This window comes from Emydura macquarii, unplaced genomic scaffold (assembly GCF_026122565.2).
Source record: "Emydura macquarii macquarii isolate MOO-44397 ecotype Brisbane River unplaced genomic scaffold, CSIRO-AGI_Emac_v2 contig_1790, whole genome shotgun sequence".
Classification (NCBI taxonomy): domain Eukaryota; kingdom Metazoa; phylum Chordata; order Testudines; family Chelidae; genus Emydura; species Emydura macquarii.
This window is the reverse complement of record NW_027131927.1, coordinates 19335032-19355590: the sequence shown is the minus strand read 5'-3', so window position 1 is coordinate 19355590 and position 20559 is coordinate 19335032. Positions and strand designations below refer to the sequence as shown.

The 20559-nt window shown below is 46.1% G+C and overlaps 1 protein-coding gene across 6 annotated transcripts in view; it reads right to left on the bottom strand.

Moving 5' to 3' along the window:
- Window positions 1–1397: 1397 nt before the first annotated feature.
- The window catches only part of SHROOM3 (shroom family member 3), a 268939-nt gene continuing 249777 nt past the window's right edge, over window positions 1398–20559 (bottom strand). For all 6 annotated transcript variants that reach the window (XM_067557045.1, XM_067557046.1, XM_067557048.1 and 3 more), the window contains 6 exons: window positions 17822–17898; window positions 12942–13865; window positions 10634–11158; window positions 9478–9628; window positions 3947–4219; window positions 1398–2420 (listed from right to left, as the gene is read on the bottom strand). In XM_067557045.1, coding sequence (XP_067413146.1) covers window positions 2061–2420; window positions 3947–4219; window positions 9478–9628; window positions 10634–11158; window positions 12942–13865; window positions 17822–17898 — 2310 coding nt within the window. In that variant the 3' untranslated portion in view covers window positions 1398–2060. The remainder of the gene's footprint in view (window positions 2421–3946; window positions 4220–9477; window positions 9629–10633; window positions 11159–12941; window positions 13866–17821; window positions 17899–20559) is intronic.

The window sequence follows — 20559 nt, the reverse complement described above, 5'->3', positions numbered from 1 at the left end:
GTGACACAACCATCTAGGGTGAGGGGACCTTTAAAGGGAGGTTCTCTCTGGCTTGAGGGGCCTTACAAAATGCTTTGTGGGGCAGACCAATGTTCAAGTCGAGAAGCTGCTAACAGGGTCCTTTCTACTCTGTTCAGACTATCGCTAGTTTCTTTTTTAAAAAAAAATCTGTATGCCGTAGTGACATGCAACTACTTTGTTCCTCCAAAGATGCCATGTAACACACAGGGCAGGTCACTTTTGGGGTATCTGAGGACTGAAATTTCATATGACAGCAAGATCATAGCACGCTTTGGGTCTGCCGTGCTTCCCAAGGCAGCAACTCGTTTGAAGCCTGCGGGGAGCGCTTGCTTCAGAAAAAAAGTCCTCAAAACCAGCAGTGGAGCCCTGCACGCTCTCATTTCACTCTTTACAGTTGAAACACAAATTAAATACATGAAGGTCTTACAAACCTGGTGTCTGAGGCCCTCTTGCAGTATGAAGGGATGAACAAACACACGCCAAGATGGGAGCAGCTTAAGCAGCAGCAATATAAAATCTCTACGAGGTTAGACCAGAGGGACCAAAAGGTGTCTTGTGAGTCAAATGCAGCCCATGGATTTCTACAATGCAGTCCATGGATGCCCTCGTCTTTAAGGGGGGTGGAAGGGATGGGTTATGGGGGTATGTGCAATGCCTCAGAAAACTACAGGTCCAGAATTCAATACTCCATAAGTGAAATAACACCCATTGTCTTAAAAAGGAGGCCCTTTCCAATCTGCTTTACTTAATGCAAACTAATTGCAGCCCTGGAGCTCTGGGTAAGTTGCCAAAGTGATGTTCAGTTGGGCAATGTGGTTGTCCCGGTTAGATTGACTGAGAAATGATTCACTAATCCAACAGAAACCAATCACAGCAGAAACCCCATTTTTCTAACTAGGACAGGGGACATTACATTGATGTGGACAAATGGGCTTCTAGGGTAGGCAGAGGAAACATTGTGGCATGTAATCCACTTTTAGCCATTAGGGGATTTCAGATAGAAGGGGTTCAGATAAATGAGGTATTACTGTTTTTAAAAAATGCCGGAGTATACATCATCCCCTTTAGAAAAAGCAACTATAAATAATGCCCTTTTAAAGACCCCCTCCCAAATCTCACTAACAACTTTCAGGTTGCATTTAGCATGGATCTTGCCTTTGTTTTTTTCTTAAATCATCTGTAAATCCAGAAAAAGGGAATCTTTTTTGCTTCATCCTAACTTTGACTCCTGAGTTGGTTGGTTTTCACACAAGTGCTTGTTTAAACTCTGGATGTATCAAAGCCACGTGTTCCAGAAGAGAATAGATTATACCTTCCTGGGCAAAGTCTCCTTCGCAAGGACACTTACTGGTACATTCAGCAAATGTGGAAACACATTGAAGCTTTTTCTGGTAACCTTTTATTATGTAAAAAGCCTCTGAAAAGATGCTCCAAGCTAGGGTTTGGCTATCTTTGGGGATTCCTCTTTTTGTTAAGTTTTCACAAAATACAAAATTAAATGATTTTCTACGTACAGAGCCAAGAATCAAGTAACTGATTAGTATATGTACAAAAACTTACACATTCTGTCTTGTTTTTAAAAAATATAAATATCAATAATGTTCAGGAGTATTGGTCGGTTTTATTTTTAAGGCTTCATTCTTTCAGATCCTTCATTATTTAACAATGGTGCTTCACTCTGATGGAGGGGAGCCAGTGGGGGGAAGGCAGAGGGGACCATGCCGTGTTACCAAAGATGACATGTTTGTTCATGACGAGCCAGCCCATTCAAAAATAAGTGCCTCTTCCGCATACCTTGTAGCAAGAGAAATAGTTCACATCTCTCTAGCATGATCCAGGCTGGTTTAAGTTTTCATAGTGAGCTCTCAGGGTGGTGGTGCAGGGGAGGGAAAATAAAGATTTTATTACTGATTTTTTCCTTCCTTGAAATCTCTTTTTAAACCCATCGTTCCACTGTCATTGTTGAGAGCTGCCTGAAAAGTACTTCGATTAAATAAACTCAGGCAGAAAAGTGTAACCCAAGGCTTGTCTGGGAAAGGTTAAAGTGAAGAGGCTGATGGTGTAGGTAAACTACTGCTGACCCCCGTGGGGGTAGCGGCTGCTGTGGCTGGGGCCACTGCTGCTATTGTGTCCCTGGGAATGCAGTCTGTAGGGAGGCTTTCCATCAGGCACTTGAGCTGTTCCTGACACAGTTTAATCTTGTCGTCCAGCTCCCGCTGCTCTATTAGAAGCGCAGACTTCATCTTCACAAAGTGCTGGTAGTCCTGGAACTGCTCCTCTGAGAGGTAATTGCCCAAGATGTCCAAGACCACACGTTCTCGCCGGTCCAGGTTCTCTTTCAGCTCCCGGGCATCCTCATGCTGGCCAGCCAGCAGCTTCCTCTTCTCATTCAGAGAGTTCTGCCACATGGGAGACAGGGAATGAACATCACAGTGCTAACTCCTTCCCCTCCCAGCATTCAGCCTTTCCCTCCTCTGTGCCTGACCGTGATCCCCTGGGGACTATGCCCCCTCTCCTCCCCCCACACACACACAAATGATCCCACACAGGGAAAAGGGGAATAACATTTCAGTGTGGCTCAAACCTGACTCTTACTCAATCATATTCTGAAACTGTTTGGTCAACATGGCAGATGAGGTAATATCTTTATTGGATCAACTTCTGCTGGTGAGAGACAGCGGCGTTCCATGGGTCTCCAGCGCTAGGGGCCAATACTTACATTGATGCCCCCTGTTGGTGGCAGCAGTGGCAGCACCCCGCAGGGGGTGTCTTCAGGCCCATTTTCCGCTCTCCCCCACTCTCCTCGCTGTGGGGGCAGTGGGTGCGGAGTGGGGGTGAGCAGGAAACAGGCCCATAGACATCCTCCTCCCCACAGGGCGCTGCTGCTGCTGATGGAGGGGGGTGCAAATGTAAATATGAGGGGGCCGCCCGGTAGCAGTGGAGGGAGAGGGGTGCATGACAGGCTCTGCCCTGGAACCCCGCCTTTAGCTGCCTGGACCCTGCATGGCTGGGATCCCCGTGGCTCCCTCCTTTCGCCCAGGACAGGGGAGGAGAGGACAGGAGGCAGAGGGTCCGGGTCGGCATGGCCACCAGGGATGTCAGCGGGGGCTGGCTCCTCCAAGCAGGGCCCGGCCGGTGTGCCCCCCCTCCCTCAGGCCAGTGCTTGAGGGCATGGCCCCCCTCCGCAGTACGCCATTGGTGAGAGAGACAGGCTTTCGAGCTTACACAGAGCTCTTCTTGTCTCTCTCACCCACAGAAGTTGGTCCAATAAAAGATATTACCTCACCCGCCTCATCTCTCTAACATTCTGGGACCTACACAGCTACAACACCACTTCATACAACATGGTCAGCATGGTGCAGGTAGGGTAGGAAATTGTTAATAAAACATGAGCAAGTCATGGTTTCTACCACGATTTGGCCGTATATGCGTTGTCTGGCCAAACAGTGCTAAAATCTGAGTTAGCAGGAGCCAGGAGATCCAGCTACTTGCTGCTTGGTCTGCAGTTTGTCCAGCTATGCGCTTCTCGGTCTGCAGTTCAGCTTGCACTGCTGATGGTAAGATAGGACTAGTCAAAATCAAACGCTTTTTTTTTTTTTTTTTTGAAGTTGCCAAGATGCATGGGGTTAGAGTCATTTGTACAGAATATCCGCCAAGAATCATGGGGTCAGAACCATGTTTAGAAATGTTTATACATATTGAACAAGCTCTACAGTTAGCTTCCTCTTTGGAGGCTACAATCATATCTATGGCTGGGAGTTTCAAAGGTTCCTAAGAGACTTGGATGCCCACCTCCTGTTGACGTTCAATGGGAGTCAAGCATCTAACTCCTCGAAGCCCGTTTGAAAGTGTGTGTTCTTCTAATCACCCATTTGTTCAGAACTCTGAAAATTGCCAATGTTCTAAAGTTTACAAAGATACATACCCGCTCTTCAGTATTCACATCTTCACCTAGGCTACTCAGAATGTTCTCTACCCGGGCCAGGCGTCCTGAGAGGGAAAGCAAGAGGTTCACCACTTTATCCAGGTCTCCTATGAACATCTTGTATTTGTCAAACTCGTTGGGCTTGCATAGCTCGCTGATCAACACCTCCACCTCCTCTCCCAGGCCATTATTCAGCTTGATGTCTGTCAGCAGGCTCTCCTTAGCTTCCTTCAAGATCTCCAGTTTGTGGGACAAACTCTTGATGAGCTCAGCCTGGTAGGAGGGAAATATTATTACTGTTCTCTATTGGATATGCTGTGTTAGTGGTGACTATATGAAAACATGGCCCTTGTCCTATTAGACTGAAAATTCAACAAATACTGACAATGATCACAGCAGGGTGAGCTAGAGAAAGGAGAGGAAATGGAGGAGACAGTGAAACGCAGTGTGAGAAGGTTTGAGCTGTTGGTCAAACTATATTAGGATACAGTTTTACTTGCCTATTGGTTCTTAACCTGGTTTTGTAATCATTGGGCAAGATTTTTGGTGCCACATTTTTATGCACAATTTGATATTCCTTAAAGGGAATATTGAAACTTACCTTCCTTTCTAAAGTGCTTTGAGATCTATGGATAAAGAGTGCTTTATAAGATTTTATATATTGAAATCAATGGGAGTTAGGCAGCTACGGACCTTTAAAGATCAGGGCCTGTATCATACTCCCAAATCCGCCGCACCTGCAGGATTCTTGCTTACATGTTCCATTTTGTATTGTCCTTTGTTCAAGTAAACATTATTTTAAAATTTGATTAAAAAAGGGAGCAATCTTGACTAATTAACCAAGCCTGTGTTGTTATGGCATAACAAATGCCAGGGCTGGAATTTGTTAGCTGCATAGTGCACGCTAGATCAATAAGCCTCAAGGGAAAAGAGAAAAACTTGGCATGTTTTTCCCTCCTATTTCTGTCCCTCTTAAAATGCACTGTTAAGTGCTAAGAGCTTGGGGCGCCCAAGGTCTTGGAAACCTCAGTGTTAGGTGCAAGTGCCACTTTCAATTTCATCCAGAGACTTGGCATTTCTCCCTTGGCAGAATCCACAGTCTGGGCTGAAGCTGCCTTCGGCAAAGAGAAACAAAAAGCCGCTTCTAACCTTACCAACAGCCCAGGTAAGGAGAGTCAAAGCTCATTTTGTGAAAACACCTGCAGCTGTTCCACAGCCCAAGGGGACAATCGCCCTGGAAGTGCAGCAGTGCTGTGCATGTGCTGAAGTGCCTGATTCCCACAAGGCTTTGGAGGAAAGCAATAAGTATATGTATTTCCTGGTATGAGGTTGGTAATGCTACAGCTCTGCTTTCACTTAGCAGTAAGTCCCAGGAGAGTGTGCATTAGTAGCTGTTGGAACACATTGGGTTCTGCTTTTGCTTTCAGCTTCCTATGGAGTAATAACACATTATTATATAGCGATGAATATGCATTGCACACATATGCTACAGGGTCCAATATGAGGTCTCTTTTCAAAGAGTAAATCACTGGGGTATTGAAATGCTTCAAGGAACAACCCTCTTTCTATCAAAAGTGCTGGTAATTCCATGTAGGCCGATTTTGTGCTTCAAATAAAATGGTTCTTTAACTACAGTCAAAAAATGGTTGTGGAAACCCTGAGGATGCTTGGAATGGTTTTTTAAAGCAAGGAGTTGCCCATTAGAGGTGGTTTTCAATGTAAGCTTCACTGTCTCTAAATAATACAGTATCATTTAGCCAGTTACCACTAGATGTCTGCATTATTCACAGATCAGTTGGATTCTAGAGCTCAGTAACCAGCAGTTAGTTTTCTGATTGTGCTGGAGTCCATTAAAATTTCTGTCTGAGTGCTAAGGGTCAGTGAAATGTGAACAAATACTCTTGACCATAGATTTCAGCTGCCCTGGTTCACGGTGATGAGGCACAGCTGAGCCATTTCATTTTATAGCTGAGAATCCCCAAGACGAAGATGGTTGGATACGAATGCATAGCAGAATGGTTTTTGGGAAGGGGAAGAGAAATGATAGGCTCCTGATTCATTAGCATTATACTGTGAAATCAACAGGGTAGGGTCTGTATCTTCCTATGTGTTTGTGCAGATCCTAGTCCAGTTGTGACTAGGATCCCAGAGCTACTGAAATACAAATACATCCTAATAATGGCTCTGATCCTGGATTGTGCTTCTGCCACTTTGCAATGCCCTTCCCTTGCAAAGTGGCTCTCATGCTGGTGAAATCAGCCTTTCCTGTGGAGGAAGATCCTCAGGGGCATCTGAGCCACCATCGCAACTCCTACACCAATCTCTGTTGCAGCCAGTGCAGGAGGTATGGCCACAGAAAAGGGGTGTGGCTTGGGAATCCCTGTGCTCGAAGGGCAAGTGATGCCTTGCTGTTTTATTGGTAGTGGGTGTAATTTAGAGTAGCCTTCAAGCTGCTCCAGTCTGGTGCTAGAAAGCCAAGAGGCACAGAGCAGACCCAGGACCGTGGGAGTGAAAAGTGCCCCTTTGTGCCCCTTGGCTATAGCTGAGGATCCAATCCATCAATTCTGAATACCTAAGAGAACCACACTGGTCTCACCACTCGTGATCAGGAATCCTTTGCTATCTGATCCCTTTCTGGGCATACAACGACCAAACAAACACCAAACAGCAACACCTGGCACTAACACCTCTAAAGTCAGACTCCGGTGGCTTCTTGGTAGGAAAGAACATGTTTCTACCATATGCTACTGATGGGCATCCACTTTTGGTCGGAGTCTCCGAGTCACATACCCGCCCCCTGCTGTCCATGCCCACCTTTTCAAATGTAAGGAACCTACCTCTCATGCTGATGTCAGGGGAGCCTACACCTTATCATGTTGGAGCAGAGTTGGTTAGACTGTATTATCCCAAAAGCAACCCATAACAAATAAGCAGCCTCCTTGCCTTCCAACTCCGGTGGCCAGTGGCTCAAACAAGTCAATGTGAACAGGACATCAGCTGAATTCAGGCTCATCCTACTAAACTGGACTGGGTGAGAGAACCTCCTATGCTGAAGTGTTTGTCCTGAACCCGCATCTCATTTTCACAGAGGTAGCTCCACTGACTGCAGTGGAGTCACTCCATATTTATACCAGCGGAAGGGAGAACAGAACTGAAGTCCCTTGTCTCTATGAAACTAAAGCAGTGACCAAAGGAAAGAGCCAAAGCTCTTTGCAAGGTGCAGTTGTACTGATCAGCATTAGATAGAAATTCATGTTCTTGTAAAACTGGGGGCAAGAGAGTCAGTGGCCAAAGGAGCAAAGAAGACACCTGAATTCAGTCATTACAATGGCAAATGGGAAAACACTGGAGAGCCACTCAAGGGCCTGGTCTAAAGCCCAATGGGAGCATTTCCATTGGCTTCCAAACAGGCCTGGACTGCACTGCATTGGTGATGCTCACTGGTTATCTCTGCAAGATTTGCATGACAACCTTGCCAGGCCACTCAGAATGTCTGTGTATAGCCCCTGTCCTTGTACCAGGAGGGTGTCAGGTTGGGGGGGGTATGGGGAGAGGGCTGGAGGTGGGGAGCAATCATACCTTTTAATCAGAGCTTTGTTTTAGAATGCCTAGGAGTCTGAAATGGACCTGAAAGCACTTGCTTTGTATTCATTAATCAGTGACCCTACTGGGATTCCAAATGGCAGCTCTCACAGTTCCTTTGCATATTTACAATGGAAATGTGCTTGGTTTACCCAAATGACCTCATGGAGTAGCTGCCTCCCCTTATAATACCTCTGCAAATGTTACTTCACACAGACTAGGAGCAAACATGCCAAAGTGATCTCGCTACTCGGGGCCTAATCACTCAGATGCATTTCTGTTTTCCCATGCAAATGTAACCTTTGATGTCTGGGACTTGTCCTCCCCTGGCAGGCGCACACACCTATTTGCAGGCTTGTCAACCCTTCACTACATGCATCTGTTGGACTGAATCACTAGATCAACCCCTTATCCTTTTACTCTGACTTCTGTCTTTTAGTTGATATGGGTGGATGGGCATTTTCTATGTTCAACAGCTCTCGAAGAATTGATTGAATGTTGCAACCCTGGCACTGGCTGTAACTAGTAGCTTTAAAGTGAGGTGCTCTACAAACTGTGGACTTAGGGTAGTTATTTAAATCAGGTGTAAGTGGGGCTGAAGGCATAAGCTAAATGTTTGTGATTAGTTGCACACTGTCAAATAATTTATTCAGTGTGCAGTTACTATCCTGTATCTATGTGCAGAATCATAGGAACAAGAGGCCTGTTACCTTAGCTAGTCCATTCCACTGCCAGGGCTGGTTTGCTTCCTACAGAACATTTTCTAGCACATTGCTGAGATTTATTTTAAATGTCCTATGAAATGGAGTGTCTCAATTCTATCATTCATTATTTGTATGAGGGTTGCACTCAGATGACCTAAATGAGGTTGGGCTTCCCTTCTATCTAGGCATTGTACAATCACATAATAACAGACAGACCCTGCCCCAAGGAGTTTACAATCACAATAGACAAGACAGACAATGGCTAGGAGCAGACGCATTGCGAGGTAAAGAGATTCAGCCAAGCCCACATAGCGCCCAGTTGCAGTGCTAGAACTAGAACCCATGTTGCCCGATTCCCAGTCCATGTCCTAGATGCTACGCCAAGCAATGTGTGAGCTCAGTGTGCGAACTATATACATGGTGTGTTTACAACACATGGTACTTGTGCAACTGTTTGTATATTTCAGTCTGTTCGAACTACATTGCTAAACTGAAGGACTAAAAATACTGTTTTGCTATCCTATCCAATGCGACACATTGTGCTGTCCATTTGCAGCAGTTGTTTGGTTTTGACATGGGAGAAAGAAGACTGTAGAAATACGTGTTGGTTCTCTACAGCAACTACCTGCCTCCTGGGATTTGTGAGCTCTGCAGTGGCCGTCTTCCGTGGGTCCCTAAGGTGAGAATTCCTTTGGCAAGCCCTGAGTCCTGCCACCAGCCCCTGAGTCGAATTCTAGGAACCAAGACCAAGAGCCTCAGCAGCAGAGTGGAGCAGAAGTGTGCCCAGGGCACTGGGCTAGAAGTCATGGGACCTGGGTTCCGTCCTTGGCTCTGCCACTGACCTGAGCCGTGACCTTGGTTAGGCAAGTCACTACCTTTCTGTTTCCTCCCCCACCTTCTGTAAGCTCTCTGGGGCAGGGATTGTCTCTTGTAATATAGACGTAGGGCGCCTAACACAACTGGGGCAAACCTTAAGCTGACACTAGGAAAGCCAAGATTCGCACCCGTTGGAACTGGGGCAAACTCTGTCAGTACAGATCATGGCTTTCCTGGTTTGCTCTGACACAGCTACACTCATGACCTAAGGGAGCAAACCTCCAGTGTAGAGGTGTCCATTTCTGAAGTGCCTATGACTGTAGTGTCTAGGTGCTTAAGTTGAACAGAGTTGCACTTCTGTACACCAGCACTGAATTTCACCCCTGCTGACTACATGCAGACCAACAGAAACACACACTCTGAATTTACCTTCTTCTCATTGATGTCCAGCTGCTCCTCTTCCTTGTCCACATCTTTCGGTAAGTCTTTGATTTTATTCAGCAGCTCTGCTTTGGGTGCTGACACGTTACAGCACGCAGGGCAGGTAACCAAAGTTACAGCAGCTTCCTTTTCTTTTCTCCTATACCACAATGAGAAAAAGACACACTTGGATCCAAAGAGGGGTTTAATTTGGTTTTTGACTTTTGTCTATTCCCTTATCTAGAGTGTAAGGTATCAGCTGGGACAGTTTATTAATGCTGTCCCAAAACAAGACTGCCACTTCCCACCACTAGGTGGTGCATATCAGCCATTTTCAAATCCCTCCAAGCTGGGAAACTCTAGCACAGTCACACTGGTGTTTAGCTTAGTTGCTGCCTGACAACCAGTCTAAACACCGGGGCTAGATCCTCGGCTAGTCTAAATTGGTATTGTTCCACTGAAGTCAATTTAATTGAATATCTTATCCGGCATAATCCAGTTATAATTTATTACAGCAAGGCTTCTCCAGCTACTGCACTTTGCCCTCCATCTTACATTAGGCATTCTGCAAAGCTTGGGATAATTTTTGTCACATACTGTAGTGTTTTTTATACTGGATTCCCCGAGGCGTCTCCCAAAAAATCTTGCCTCTAATGAGCTATCAGCCCTCACGATGATTTGGTCCCAATTCTGCTCTCCCTCCAGTTTTACACTGATGTCATTCTATTGGTTTCAGTGGCGTTACTCCCTGTCATAATGGTGTGAGATCAGAATTAGGCCCTGGCTCTCTGATTTGGGAGTGTAGCAAGAATCTCAGTTTCCAAAACTGCAGGAAATGCCGTTGCAGAGATCAGGCAGCAAGGGGGTGGGATGAAGCAACCTTCCCCTTTCCATGCCCCTGTAACAACCACAGCACCATACTGTCCACTGGCCCTGCAGCTTGGAGGAGATAAGGTCTGGAAGCCAATGGCGATGCACAGCCAAGACGGTAGAACACCCTTTTAAAGAGTGATTTGCTAATCCCAGGGTATGGGGATTGAGAGACTGACCGCTCATCAGCGCTCCAGCCTCATTGGCAGGAGGAACTCAGCCTGCACTGATTCAAGCAAGCAGGCTAAGAGCCCTTCTTGTATATTAGACAAAACCTCAAATGAACGGCGCTCACTTGTCAGCCTCAGGCACCGTCCTGCTGGCTTTCTTTTGCATCATCTTCCTTTTCATGTTGGTCTCTTTCAGCAAGCTGGTTCCAGTGGGAAATATCCCTTCCATTAAGTCCATGGTTGTCTTCATTTTGGAGTCTGGATCCAAGATCTCAGCTAGTGACTTATCCTTGTGGACAATCTCCTTGGCCAGTGCCTCTGATTTAATATCCTCTGGGGTCTTCTCCTTCACTTGAATAGTGGTGCCCTGTGTCCCATTGTCAAGACCACCATTTTCCAAATCCCTCCCCTTGACATCTGGTTCTTTCAGGTGGCCTCCAAGTTGAGCTGGATTCTGTTGATCGGAGTTTGGACGCACCTCTTGAGCGGCAGGTGATGGGGGCTGGGCATCCAAGGCAGAAGAAGAGCTAGTCTGTTTTGACTCCTTGTTCCTGACAGAAAGTGAAGCGGCTTTGCTGCTTTCACTGTGGATGGAGCTCAACCCTGGTATCTCCCTGTCAACCAGACTCTTGGGAAACCTGCCAAAGTTGCTGTGGATACAAAAGTTCTGTGATAAATATGGGGTGCTGCAGGGGATCCTTTTGAATAGTGCAGGCACAGCACAAGCAAGAGAGATGCAGTAAATCACATTTCCCTTTCCACTACACTGTCTCTGGTCTATGTGGACTGTAAGCCCTTTGGGGTAGAGACTCTCTCTTGCTAAGTGTACTCAGAAAAACCCACTCTAGGAAGCTAATGGCATCAAAAGGAACTTATCCCCATGACTCTGAACACGGTCATTCTCTTATTCCAATAATGGAGGGACAAATGAGTTACAAACTTCTTGTGCTGGGCAATGTGGGGCGCCCATTGGTTTCACTCTCAGTTACAGGGAACAAGCTGATCCTTGCTGGGGGGAGCTAAAACTACAGCTGCCACCCTAGCAAGTGTTCAGAGATCAGATCCATCAGCCCCACAAGGAAGTGAGTCAGTCATTCCCAAGCTGGGAATGAGAAAACAATGCAAATTCTAGCTGTCCTTTTCACACGGAGACCAAAGGTCCCTTAAACTCAGCCCTGGTAATAAAGTCTGAGTGGGCCCAATCCTCAGCTGGCATGTAGCAGGGTAGCGCCTTTGAAGTGAATGAAGCTGCTCTGATTTACACCAGTGGTGGGCCTGCTTTACAGGTTACTCCTGCAGGATAAGCTTGTTGCATTCGGAAGGTGTGATATTTGCGTGGCCACCCCTTGACGCACAATAGCCGGGTTGCGACTGGATCGTTTTGCGCGGGCTCCACAATATGTTCTGGGACACTCTGATCCTGCAAGCCTAGGCTTCATGTGGGACCGTCCCACTCGAAACCCCTCCCCCCCCCCGACAGCTGGAATGGAGCGCACCCATCTAAGCACGTCAGGCTGTGCTGAACTTGAGAACACCAGGGCGGATTCTCCTCTCACGCAGCAGTAAATAAGGAGCAACACCAATGATGTCTATGCTGCAGCTGAGAGGAGCACCAGCCCAGTATATTCTCTTAGTTACAGGTCCCAGTGATAGCCGTAGGTCTATGCAACCTATGCAGCTGCACAGCACCCCATTTAACCAGGGACCCCCTGGTCCTGCCACCTTCAGTAATAGATCTGCCAACTTTGGGTACGTCAACACTGCAACGAACAACGTGCAGGACTGCCGCGGCTGGCCTGTGTCAGCTGACTTCGGCTCACGGGTCTCAGGTTGCAGGGCTAAAAGCAGGATTTGAGCCGGACAGCCTGGCCTCTGAAACCGCATGTGGGGGGTGGTTTCAAAACCCCAGGCTCCAGACGAGCCCAAGCGTCAACGGCTATTTTTAGTCCTGCATCCCAGGCTTCGCGAACCTGAATCAGTAGACCTGGGTTCTAAGACTTGGTGCCACGGGTTTTTATTGCCATGTAGATGTCATCGTTTTAAGGCCAGAAGGGACCATTTAATCTCACTCCTTGTATAGCACAGACCAAGTCTCAGCACTCTGATGCCTCCTCCTTCCTTAGCGTCATTGATCCCTCCCACTCGCCCTCCCCGGTCCGTCCAGAGTGTGCCCACAGAGCCAGAGGCTAGCAAGACCTGGTGCCAAAGACTTTGTCCAACCTCCCTGCTTTCCTTGCTGTGTGTGTACACTCCCTAGAAGTTTTCCGGCTCAGCTAGTGGCTGTGAATGGGACTCATGGGTATGCAATGGTGTGTGGGGGGTGTCAATCACAGATGGACTGGGCCTGGCACATATTATTCTTTATGGCCCTACAAAGACCAAGGCTGGCCCTGGCAGGAATGGAAGACACCTTGGCATTACACCCTCCCTTACCTTATTTTGACCTCCTCTATAAGCCGTATGGACTTGTTTCCTGTTGCCACACCTGCCTCAAATGCAGCCGGGGGAGGAGGAGGCGGAAATACCTCTGCATCATTTGTGAAAGCGCCGGGGCTCGGCTCAGGGAGAGGAGGCGGCGACCGCGGAGGGGGTGAGGGTTTAAATGCGGTCCCTGCAGCACCGGGCTGCGAGTCCTTGAGAAACACCTCATCATCTCCATCCTCCGGCAGGCCTGGCGGAGGGGTGATCTGCAGGCCTGACTCGGAGATCCGCAGAGAGACCGTCCCATAGGGAGGAGTCTCCGAGTCGGAAGAAGTGCTGCTTTGCGTCGGCAGGCTCTGCCATCTTTGAAAGAGCTTCTGCCCGGACACCTGAGAGGGCACCAAGCCCTTTGGGAAGCTGTCATCGTTGACCGAATGAGCCCATTTCACTTTTGGTGGGAGGAGTCTCTGGGGCACCACGGCCTTCTTTCTCCACATCGCTTCTTCGGCTGAGTCCTCAGGGGAACTGTCCTCATGGTGCAGAGGCTGGGCCTGAATGTTATCCTTGCCTTCGAGGGGAACAGCGTCTAGCTTGGCGTGCGGCCTCACTGCCAGGCAGGCTCCAGCAGGCTGCGAATCCGAGGGAATCTGGATGGAATGAGCAGCACTAGATGAGGACAGACCAGAACCAGAAGGAATAAAGTGAAGGAGCAAGGGTCTGGCACCTTGCTTAGGTTCAGAATAATGATTCTTCGAGTCGGCTGGCAATGGGACAAATCCTTTAGTCCAGCTGATGTGCCTGGTGGGTTCTGAGGTCTTGTGGCTCTCGTTCAGAGAAGATGAGCTTGTGACAACTTCATTGCCGTGGTGGGGATGGGGATAATAATTTGGGATTGCTGGCTTTTCGGGGTGGCTTCTTTTCTTATTGCTGAAAGACCTAAAACAAGATACAACTACAATCAATCTAACATTTTCATTCAGGGCGCAAACGTAGCTGCCATGTACCTCTTTAAAAAGCAAAGAACTCAGATTGGACCTTAATACTAAAGGCATCCTGCCAATTTCTGCCTCCAGTTAAAGCTGATATCAGTGGGGTCACACTGGAGAAACTGGAAGTAAATTCTGGTCCACTTAGCATCAAGACACAGATATTATGGTGATGGGCACCATATAAGGACCTCGAGAGATCGAAATTACAACTAATCTATTAATAGGTTATTTTTTCCAAAGGCTGATGTGTAGCAGGGTGAATAATCTGATTGAAGGACTGCAGGAGAACACATTTCTGTGGGTATGAGACTCATGAAGTTTGATCTGACCTACAGAAAACAACAGGAACTGTTGCAATATATCTAATCATGCAGGAACTAAGCAATAAAGCTATATCTACAAGGAAAACCTAGGTCCAACAGACTAGTTATTTAGCTCCAGTTAGCATATTGATTTATTATCCGCAATGCAAGTAGCGAGTCTTAGAGTTAAGATTGCCAGACACTTCTTATTAAAATATCATGTTTTCAGTTGCTTATAATTTTGCCAAATTTAAATTGTGTGGGCTGAAATTTCCCATGTTGGGTGTCTGCTTCAGGCTGAATTTTTTTTTTTTTTTTTTTTTTTAAGTTTTAGCTAAAATGGTTCAACTGCTTCCAAGGATGAGATTAGGGAAAAATACATTGTTTTACCCATCTTAAAAGAATTCTTACAACTGTGATATCCTTTGGAAAAATAGCATATTATGTACTACTAATGTAATTATTGTAGTTGTAGTTGTTGTAGTTGTTATTAGACTTATCATAATGCATACACACAAGGGAGATCAAATAAAGGTTGCACAGGCCAACTTAATTCTGACATTTTCTAATTTTTGAGTGCTCGATTTTGCAACATTAATGTTCTTTTAATGTACAGAGGTGGTGGGGTTTTTTTTTGTTTTTTGTTTTAAATTTTTTGACGTAGTGCCAAATAAGTTCCATACACTTTGCAGACAAATACAAAGACACATACTTTGCCCCAATGAGCTGCTAATCTGAAAGGACAACAGACTAAATTGTTTCCACCACTTTTAAGGATGTTCTCAAATGAATCAGAGAGACAGCACTAGTCGTGAAAGTGGAAGCCCCTCTTCGAACCTCACAAAAAACTCACGAGCCTGAGCAGTTATTTAGCTGGAAAACAAAATTAATGATAATATTAATAATAACAATTAATAATACATGCAAGATATTCCAAGCATGCTTTAGGCTGTAGAAAAAAGATCCTGCCATTATATTTTTATATAGTTTAAAGGCTGCACCATTGAAATGATCTGCTACATGTGCTGTATTAGATTTGGGGCCAAAATGTGCTCTCAGTTAATCTGGTGTACACCAGCAATAACTCCATCAAAACGTTGGGCTTACTTGGGATTTACACGGGTGTAACTGAGAACAGAATTTGGCAGCTTATGCCTGGGGAGGGGGGATAAACTTCCCAGCCAGGCTGCTACTTATGCTGGCTGAGGTTCTTGGACAGCAGCGACGTGTGATCTTTGAGTTGCTCAGCGTTTGTCAGAAGAACTGGATGGTAGTTCTCTACTTTAGAGATCTCTTATAATATAGTAGCGTTTGCTGACCCTCAGACTGGTAGAGCCACATCAGTTACACACACTGCACTAACAACAAAGATGTTGGAAGGCATTTGGGAAGCTGGCTAAGGGCAACACAGCATGTGGCAAGGAATACAAGTCGAGGGACCACATTAGCTCTAATGCGGTCTCGTTTAACTTGTCCTTTTAAACACTAACCCTTCTCTAACAAAGCTCTCTGTAAAGAAATAGACTGGATTCTAGACACCACTACAGTTTATAGAGCAACAACCAGGGGAGAATTTCACCAGCACAGGAGCTGCACTGGTCTGGCATACGTGACCCGATACCGCTCCCTGTGCAGCCCTTGGCATAAGGGCAGCACTGGGGCAGAGCTGGGAGAAGTATTGAGGATGTAAGAGGGAGAGGCTGTAGCACTCAGAGCTTTAGCTATTCTGGGCTGCAGAGCAGTCCATTGGTAGCCACAGGGAGGCTGCCATAAGGTAGAGCAGCCTTTGGGGCTGCTCTAACTTACACCAGGGGTCACACTGGTCTCTGGCACGTAGAATCTGGGTGCAGCATAGAATGTATTGGACTATATCATATTCTTATATGCCTGAACTGTTCTATATGGGCCAGATTGTGATCCCTTTACTCACACTGGGGCACAGTTATTGGCACAAGTAGTCTTATTGACTTCCGTGGGCCTCCTCATGTGAATTTACTGATGCGAGTAAGGGGATCATAATGTGGCCTATCTCACTGGGCTTTTCAGACCTCTTCCCATTGAAGTCAAAGGCAAAGCTCCCACTCACTTTAGTGGTGCAGGGTCAGACTCAAAACATTGGGGTTCCGATATTAACACCCAGGACCAACGTCGCTCGTGTCTGGGTTAGCAAGGTACTGTGGGGTTGATGAGAAAAACCACTCATAGAGGATCCTTTGTGGAGTCACCAGGCAACACATGAGCAAAAGAGAGTCACTGCTGACTAGTAATCTATCTATATTTTTAAAAGCACATGAATGGCACTCACACAAAACCCAGGTGCCCAGCACGAGATAGGCCCATTACAGCGCTGGTTAGTGGGCATACAACTCTCTGGAGTCAATGGAGTTGCAGGGGCGTATTTGGTCCCTCCATCCATGTTTTATCCATCCAGAGAATCCTGACCAATAAGGGCAGGGGACTGGAAAATGTGCTAATATAACACACGAGCTGCGGATGCAGTAGAAACATCACAAAGATGTTAAGATAGTAATAATAATCCAGGAATGCTGCTCTTGGCAGGAAAGCACATTACATAATAACCCATTTCCTGCCCCTGCTGGCTCACTTTCAGACCTGGTGTTAAAGGCAGTTACTTAGAAAGCTGCTTGGAAAAGAGAAGGAAACAATGGGTAGTTATAATACAGTGAAGAATTATGAAACACTGATGGCAGAAAAATGGAAAGGGCAGGCAGAGTTTAAGAATAAGAGCCATGTTTCATTTTCTACTGAGCACTGCAAACACTATTCAAATCCCACAGGAAAATCACGTGTTTTTAAATATTCAAACATGATGGTGACTTAGGACAAAATTCTCCTCCGTGGTTTACACTGCAAATCTCTAAGGAGCATAGGAATTGCGAGACAGGATCAGAACCAAGGTCCATCTAGTCCAATCTCCTGTTCTGACTTGCCCTGTCTTGTTCACCTGGATTGCATTTCCAGCACTCGGTGCCTTGTTGCCCCAGTGCCCTTCAATGGAGGCTTGGCAGATGACTGCAGGCGTGATTCCCAACAGGAAGCACCTGCCCACCTGTAGCCAGTGGGAATGCTCATGGGTTTAAGATTATGTATCTTGTTGGATCAGGGCCAAGGAAACAAACCACAACATTAGAGTATTTATTCTCTTGTTTCTCTCACTTGTGGCTGTAGAAATTTACAGAGACCCAGAAACCTAAAAGGTGACTTTTAACAATAGCAGGTCAAACATTTTCAGACAGAAGTGTTATTTTTAAGTTAATGGGATTTCTGCATACTAAACGAAGGTCGAATATGCCATAGAAATGTGCACTGGGGAGCGGAAATCTGAGAGAAGGGTTTTATTTTAATTAATTTCTATGTTGAAAAATGAGAGCTAACAGCAGCTTAGCCCTCTAACTCAGCCAGGTGTACCACGTAAGACAACCAAAATGCAGTCTCCCAGTGCACCCCAAGTGTATGGTTTGTCCAGTTCCTAATGTCCCATTCATTTAAATTGAAGACAAATTACAATTGCTGCCGACAACAAAGGGTTTAGCACCAGCTGAGCCCAGCAGCTAAACAAGAGACAAAAATATAAACCTACCTGTCTCCCGCGCCAACCACGTAGGAAGGATCTTTCACCAAGTGGCCAAATTCACTGCTTTCCCCTCTCAGCAAGTCCTGGAACACAAAAAGGAGCAGAGTTAGCAGCATGTAGAAAACTGCTGAAGCTTTTTAACAGAGCACTCTGTATGTGTCATTTCCAGCTGGGAAGGAAAGAGAGGGAGTGTGCTCTAGTGGTTAGAGTAAAATTAGGCCACCAGGGAACTTCCACGGCTTCCACATGCTACTTAAACCAAATGGATTCACCCCAGCTAACACAGCGAGGCCCGCGAGGCAGCATTTCTACAACCGCCCTCCCTGAGAGGTTCCACAGAAGGGTGGGGGCCTACCTTCCCTGCAGAGGTGCCCCCCCAGTGAAGGCTGCTGTGGAGATGCCATGAATCAGCCATTACCTTCACTTCCCCGGCCAACACCGCTCCCTTTCCTGCTGCCCTGGCCATTTGTTGGTCACCCAAGGAAGGGGAGACTGTGGCCAGAGGCTCTGTGGCCTGACTTACCTCAGTGGAAGCCAGAGTTGAATATTGCCCAGAGACCTGAAGAGCCTTCAACCACATTGTGATTCTGAGGCCGCCATTTTCCTACCATGCATTTCCTCTGATTGGCAGGACAGCCCGTGCAAGCACAGCACAGATCTTGCTCCCATTACAATCAATGGATGTTTTGTCCCACGTGGCTTTCATGGGAATTAGATGAGGCCTGTTGCTTCCTAAGTGGAAGCTAACTGTCAGTAAAGCTGTGCTGCTCAGCTGGCCAGGGAAGTGGCACAGTGTAGCAGCCAAAACCCCTTTCCTAGGAGACCAAGCCTCACCAGAGCTCCGCCAAACCCTAGCATAATGTGCCACAGCCGGCTCGCTACCACTGCTCCAATGGAACGAGTCTCTCCGTCCTTTCGGAGTCTATTTCTTGTCTCCAACTTACAGCCAGATCTTCGACAGACTCCCATTTAGACACCAAAATAAATGGCTGGATTTCAAAGGACCTCAGCATTTAGGCTGCTCAGCTCTTTTGAAAGTCTAGTCATTTGTCTCCATGGGAGCTGCTGGGTGCTGTGCACGTTTGAAAATCCAGTGCTGGACACTGCAAAACCTGGCCTGAGTACTTTTGGAAATCTGCTCCCCTCATAGGATGCAGGTCTATTACCAGACATGGGGGTGAATGCCAAGCATTCTTTTCAAGAGCTCAGTCTTTTCTCCCTAACTTTTCAGACGAGGTTTTCAATTTTTTCTCTGTTTTTGTTTGCTCTCTTTTCAGTGCTGAGCATGGAGTGGGGAGGGTAAGTGCTGATCTTGATTTAGAAGTCGGGGAGCTGAAAGATAGGTGGGCTGAGACAAGCCAAAAGAGCAGAGAGAGAGGAAGACAGATTGTGCTCTGAAGACAGATGGCTAATAATTCCACCCAGCTGTCAATTTCCTCACATCTTTAAACAACTTGCTACAGTGACACTGTGAAGGAATTTATATTCAGCATGAAGAGAACAGCATATACGGTAAGCAAAACCCTGAAAAGCATACAGTGAGCCAGAGAAGTCTGCTTATAACGGGAATGAACATTTTTCACAGAGGAGCTGAGCTGGTTAAAAAAATAAACTGTGTCCCCCACCCCCATCATACACTTTTACATTTTTGTTGTGTACCGTGGACTCTAGCTCCAATTCAGAACACCATCCCTATTCATGAAAGCATGTGCTTAACTTGAAGCAGATGCTTCATTTAACTCCTAGTGGATTTAAGCATGTGCTTGAAGTTAAACATAAAGATGCTTCTCTGAATCAGGGTCTAAGAGTAAAATTTTCAATTTTACTAATTACCTAATTGCCTTAGGAGCCTAAGGCCTATTTTCAAAAGTCAAAAGCCTAAATCGCTTTTGAAAAGTAGGACTTAGGCTCCTAAATCATTTAGGACACTTTTTGAAAGTGTTACCCTTACTGCTTCCCACATGGGTATGGATTTAAGCACATGCGTAATTGATTTCCTGAACTGGGGTCTACTAGAACGTCTGCATAGTTGTTTATCTTCTTCCCAGCGTGAGTTCCTCAGCTCACGCCATTTGGCACCTTCAGTCTGACCAATGCATACATGAAAAAAAAAAAAGCAAAAACAAGCCAACAGGAAAAAATAATAATAAAAGGTTTCAGGATGCTCCCAATTTGTGCCCTTGACGGAGAGAGCAGGCTTGGTAAACTTGAGTTTGGAACAACTGGATTCCAGACTGCCATCTAAAGTACCTTTTAGTGGTGGGGAAAAAATATCTTCTGTCTGTACTTTCCCATCTGGAACCCTGTTTATTTTTGTTCCTGCTCTGATATGCACCAGTAGGAAGAATGGGCTCTGCTTCTTGGCTTTTTCAATACTCTTTCTTAAGGGAATGTCCTCTTATTGAACATGAAATGTTTCACAATTGACAACAGTAGTAATAATGTTATGTAGATGGGTGGGGTCTGTTGTCTGGTGTGGGAAAAAATGATGGAATGGGAGCACTAGCTATGTAATGTGTTCTAGCCATTTGATAGTTAGGTGCTGTTTTTTAGGCTGTCCATTTAAAAAGTAGTGAAAGGAAGACTGATGCATGTATTTCAAGGTGGGATATTTAATGTGAAATGTATGATAGTTTTAGGATGAACAAACTCCCCCTCTTGGTGCATTTCAGAGAAGTTCTCACACAGCAGAGCACTCCATTTGCTAGCTTAAATTCTCATTTAATTTAATTCTACTAAGTACT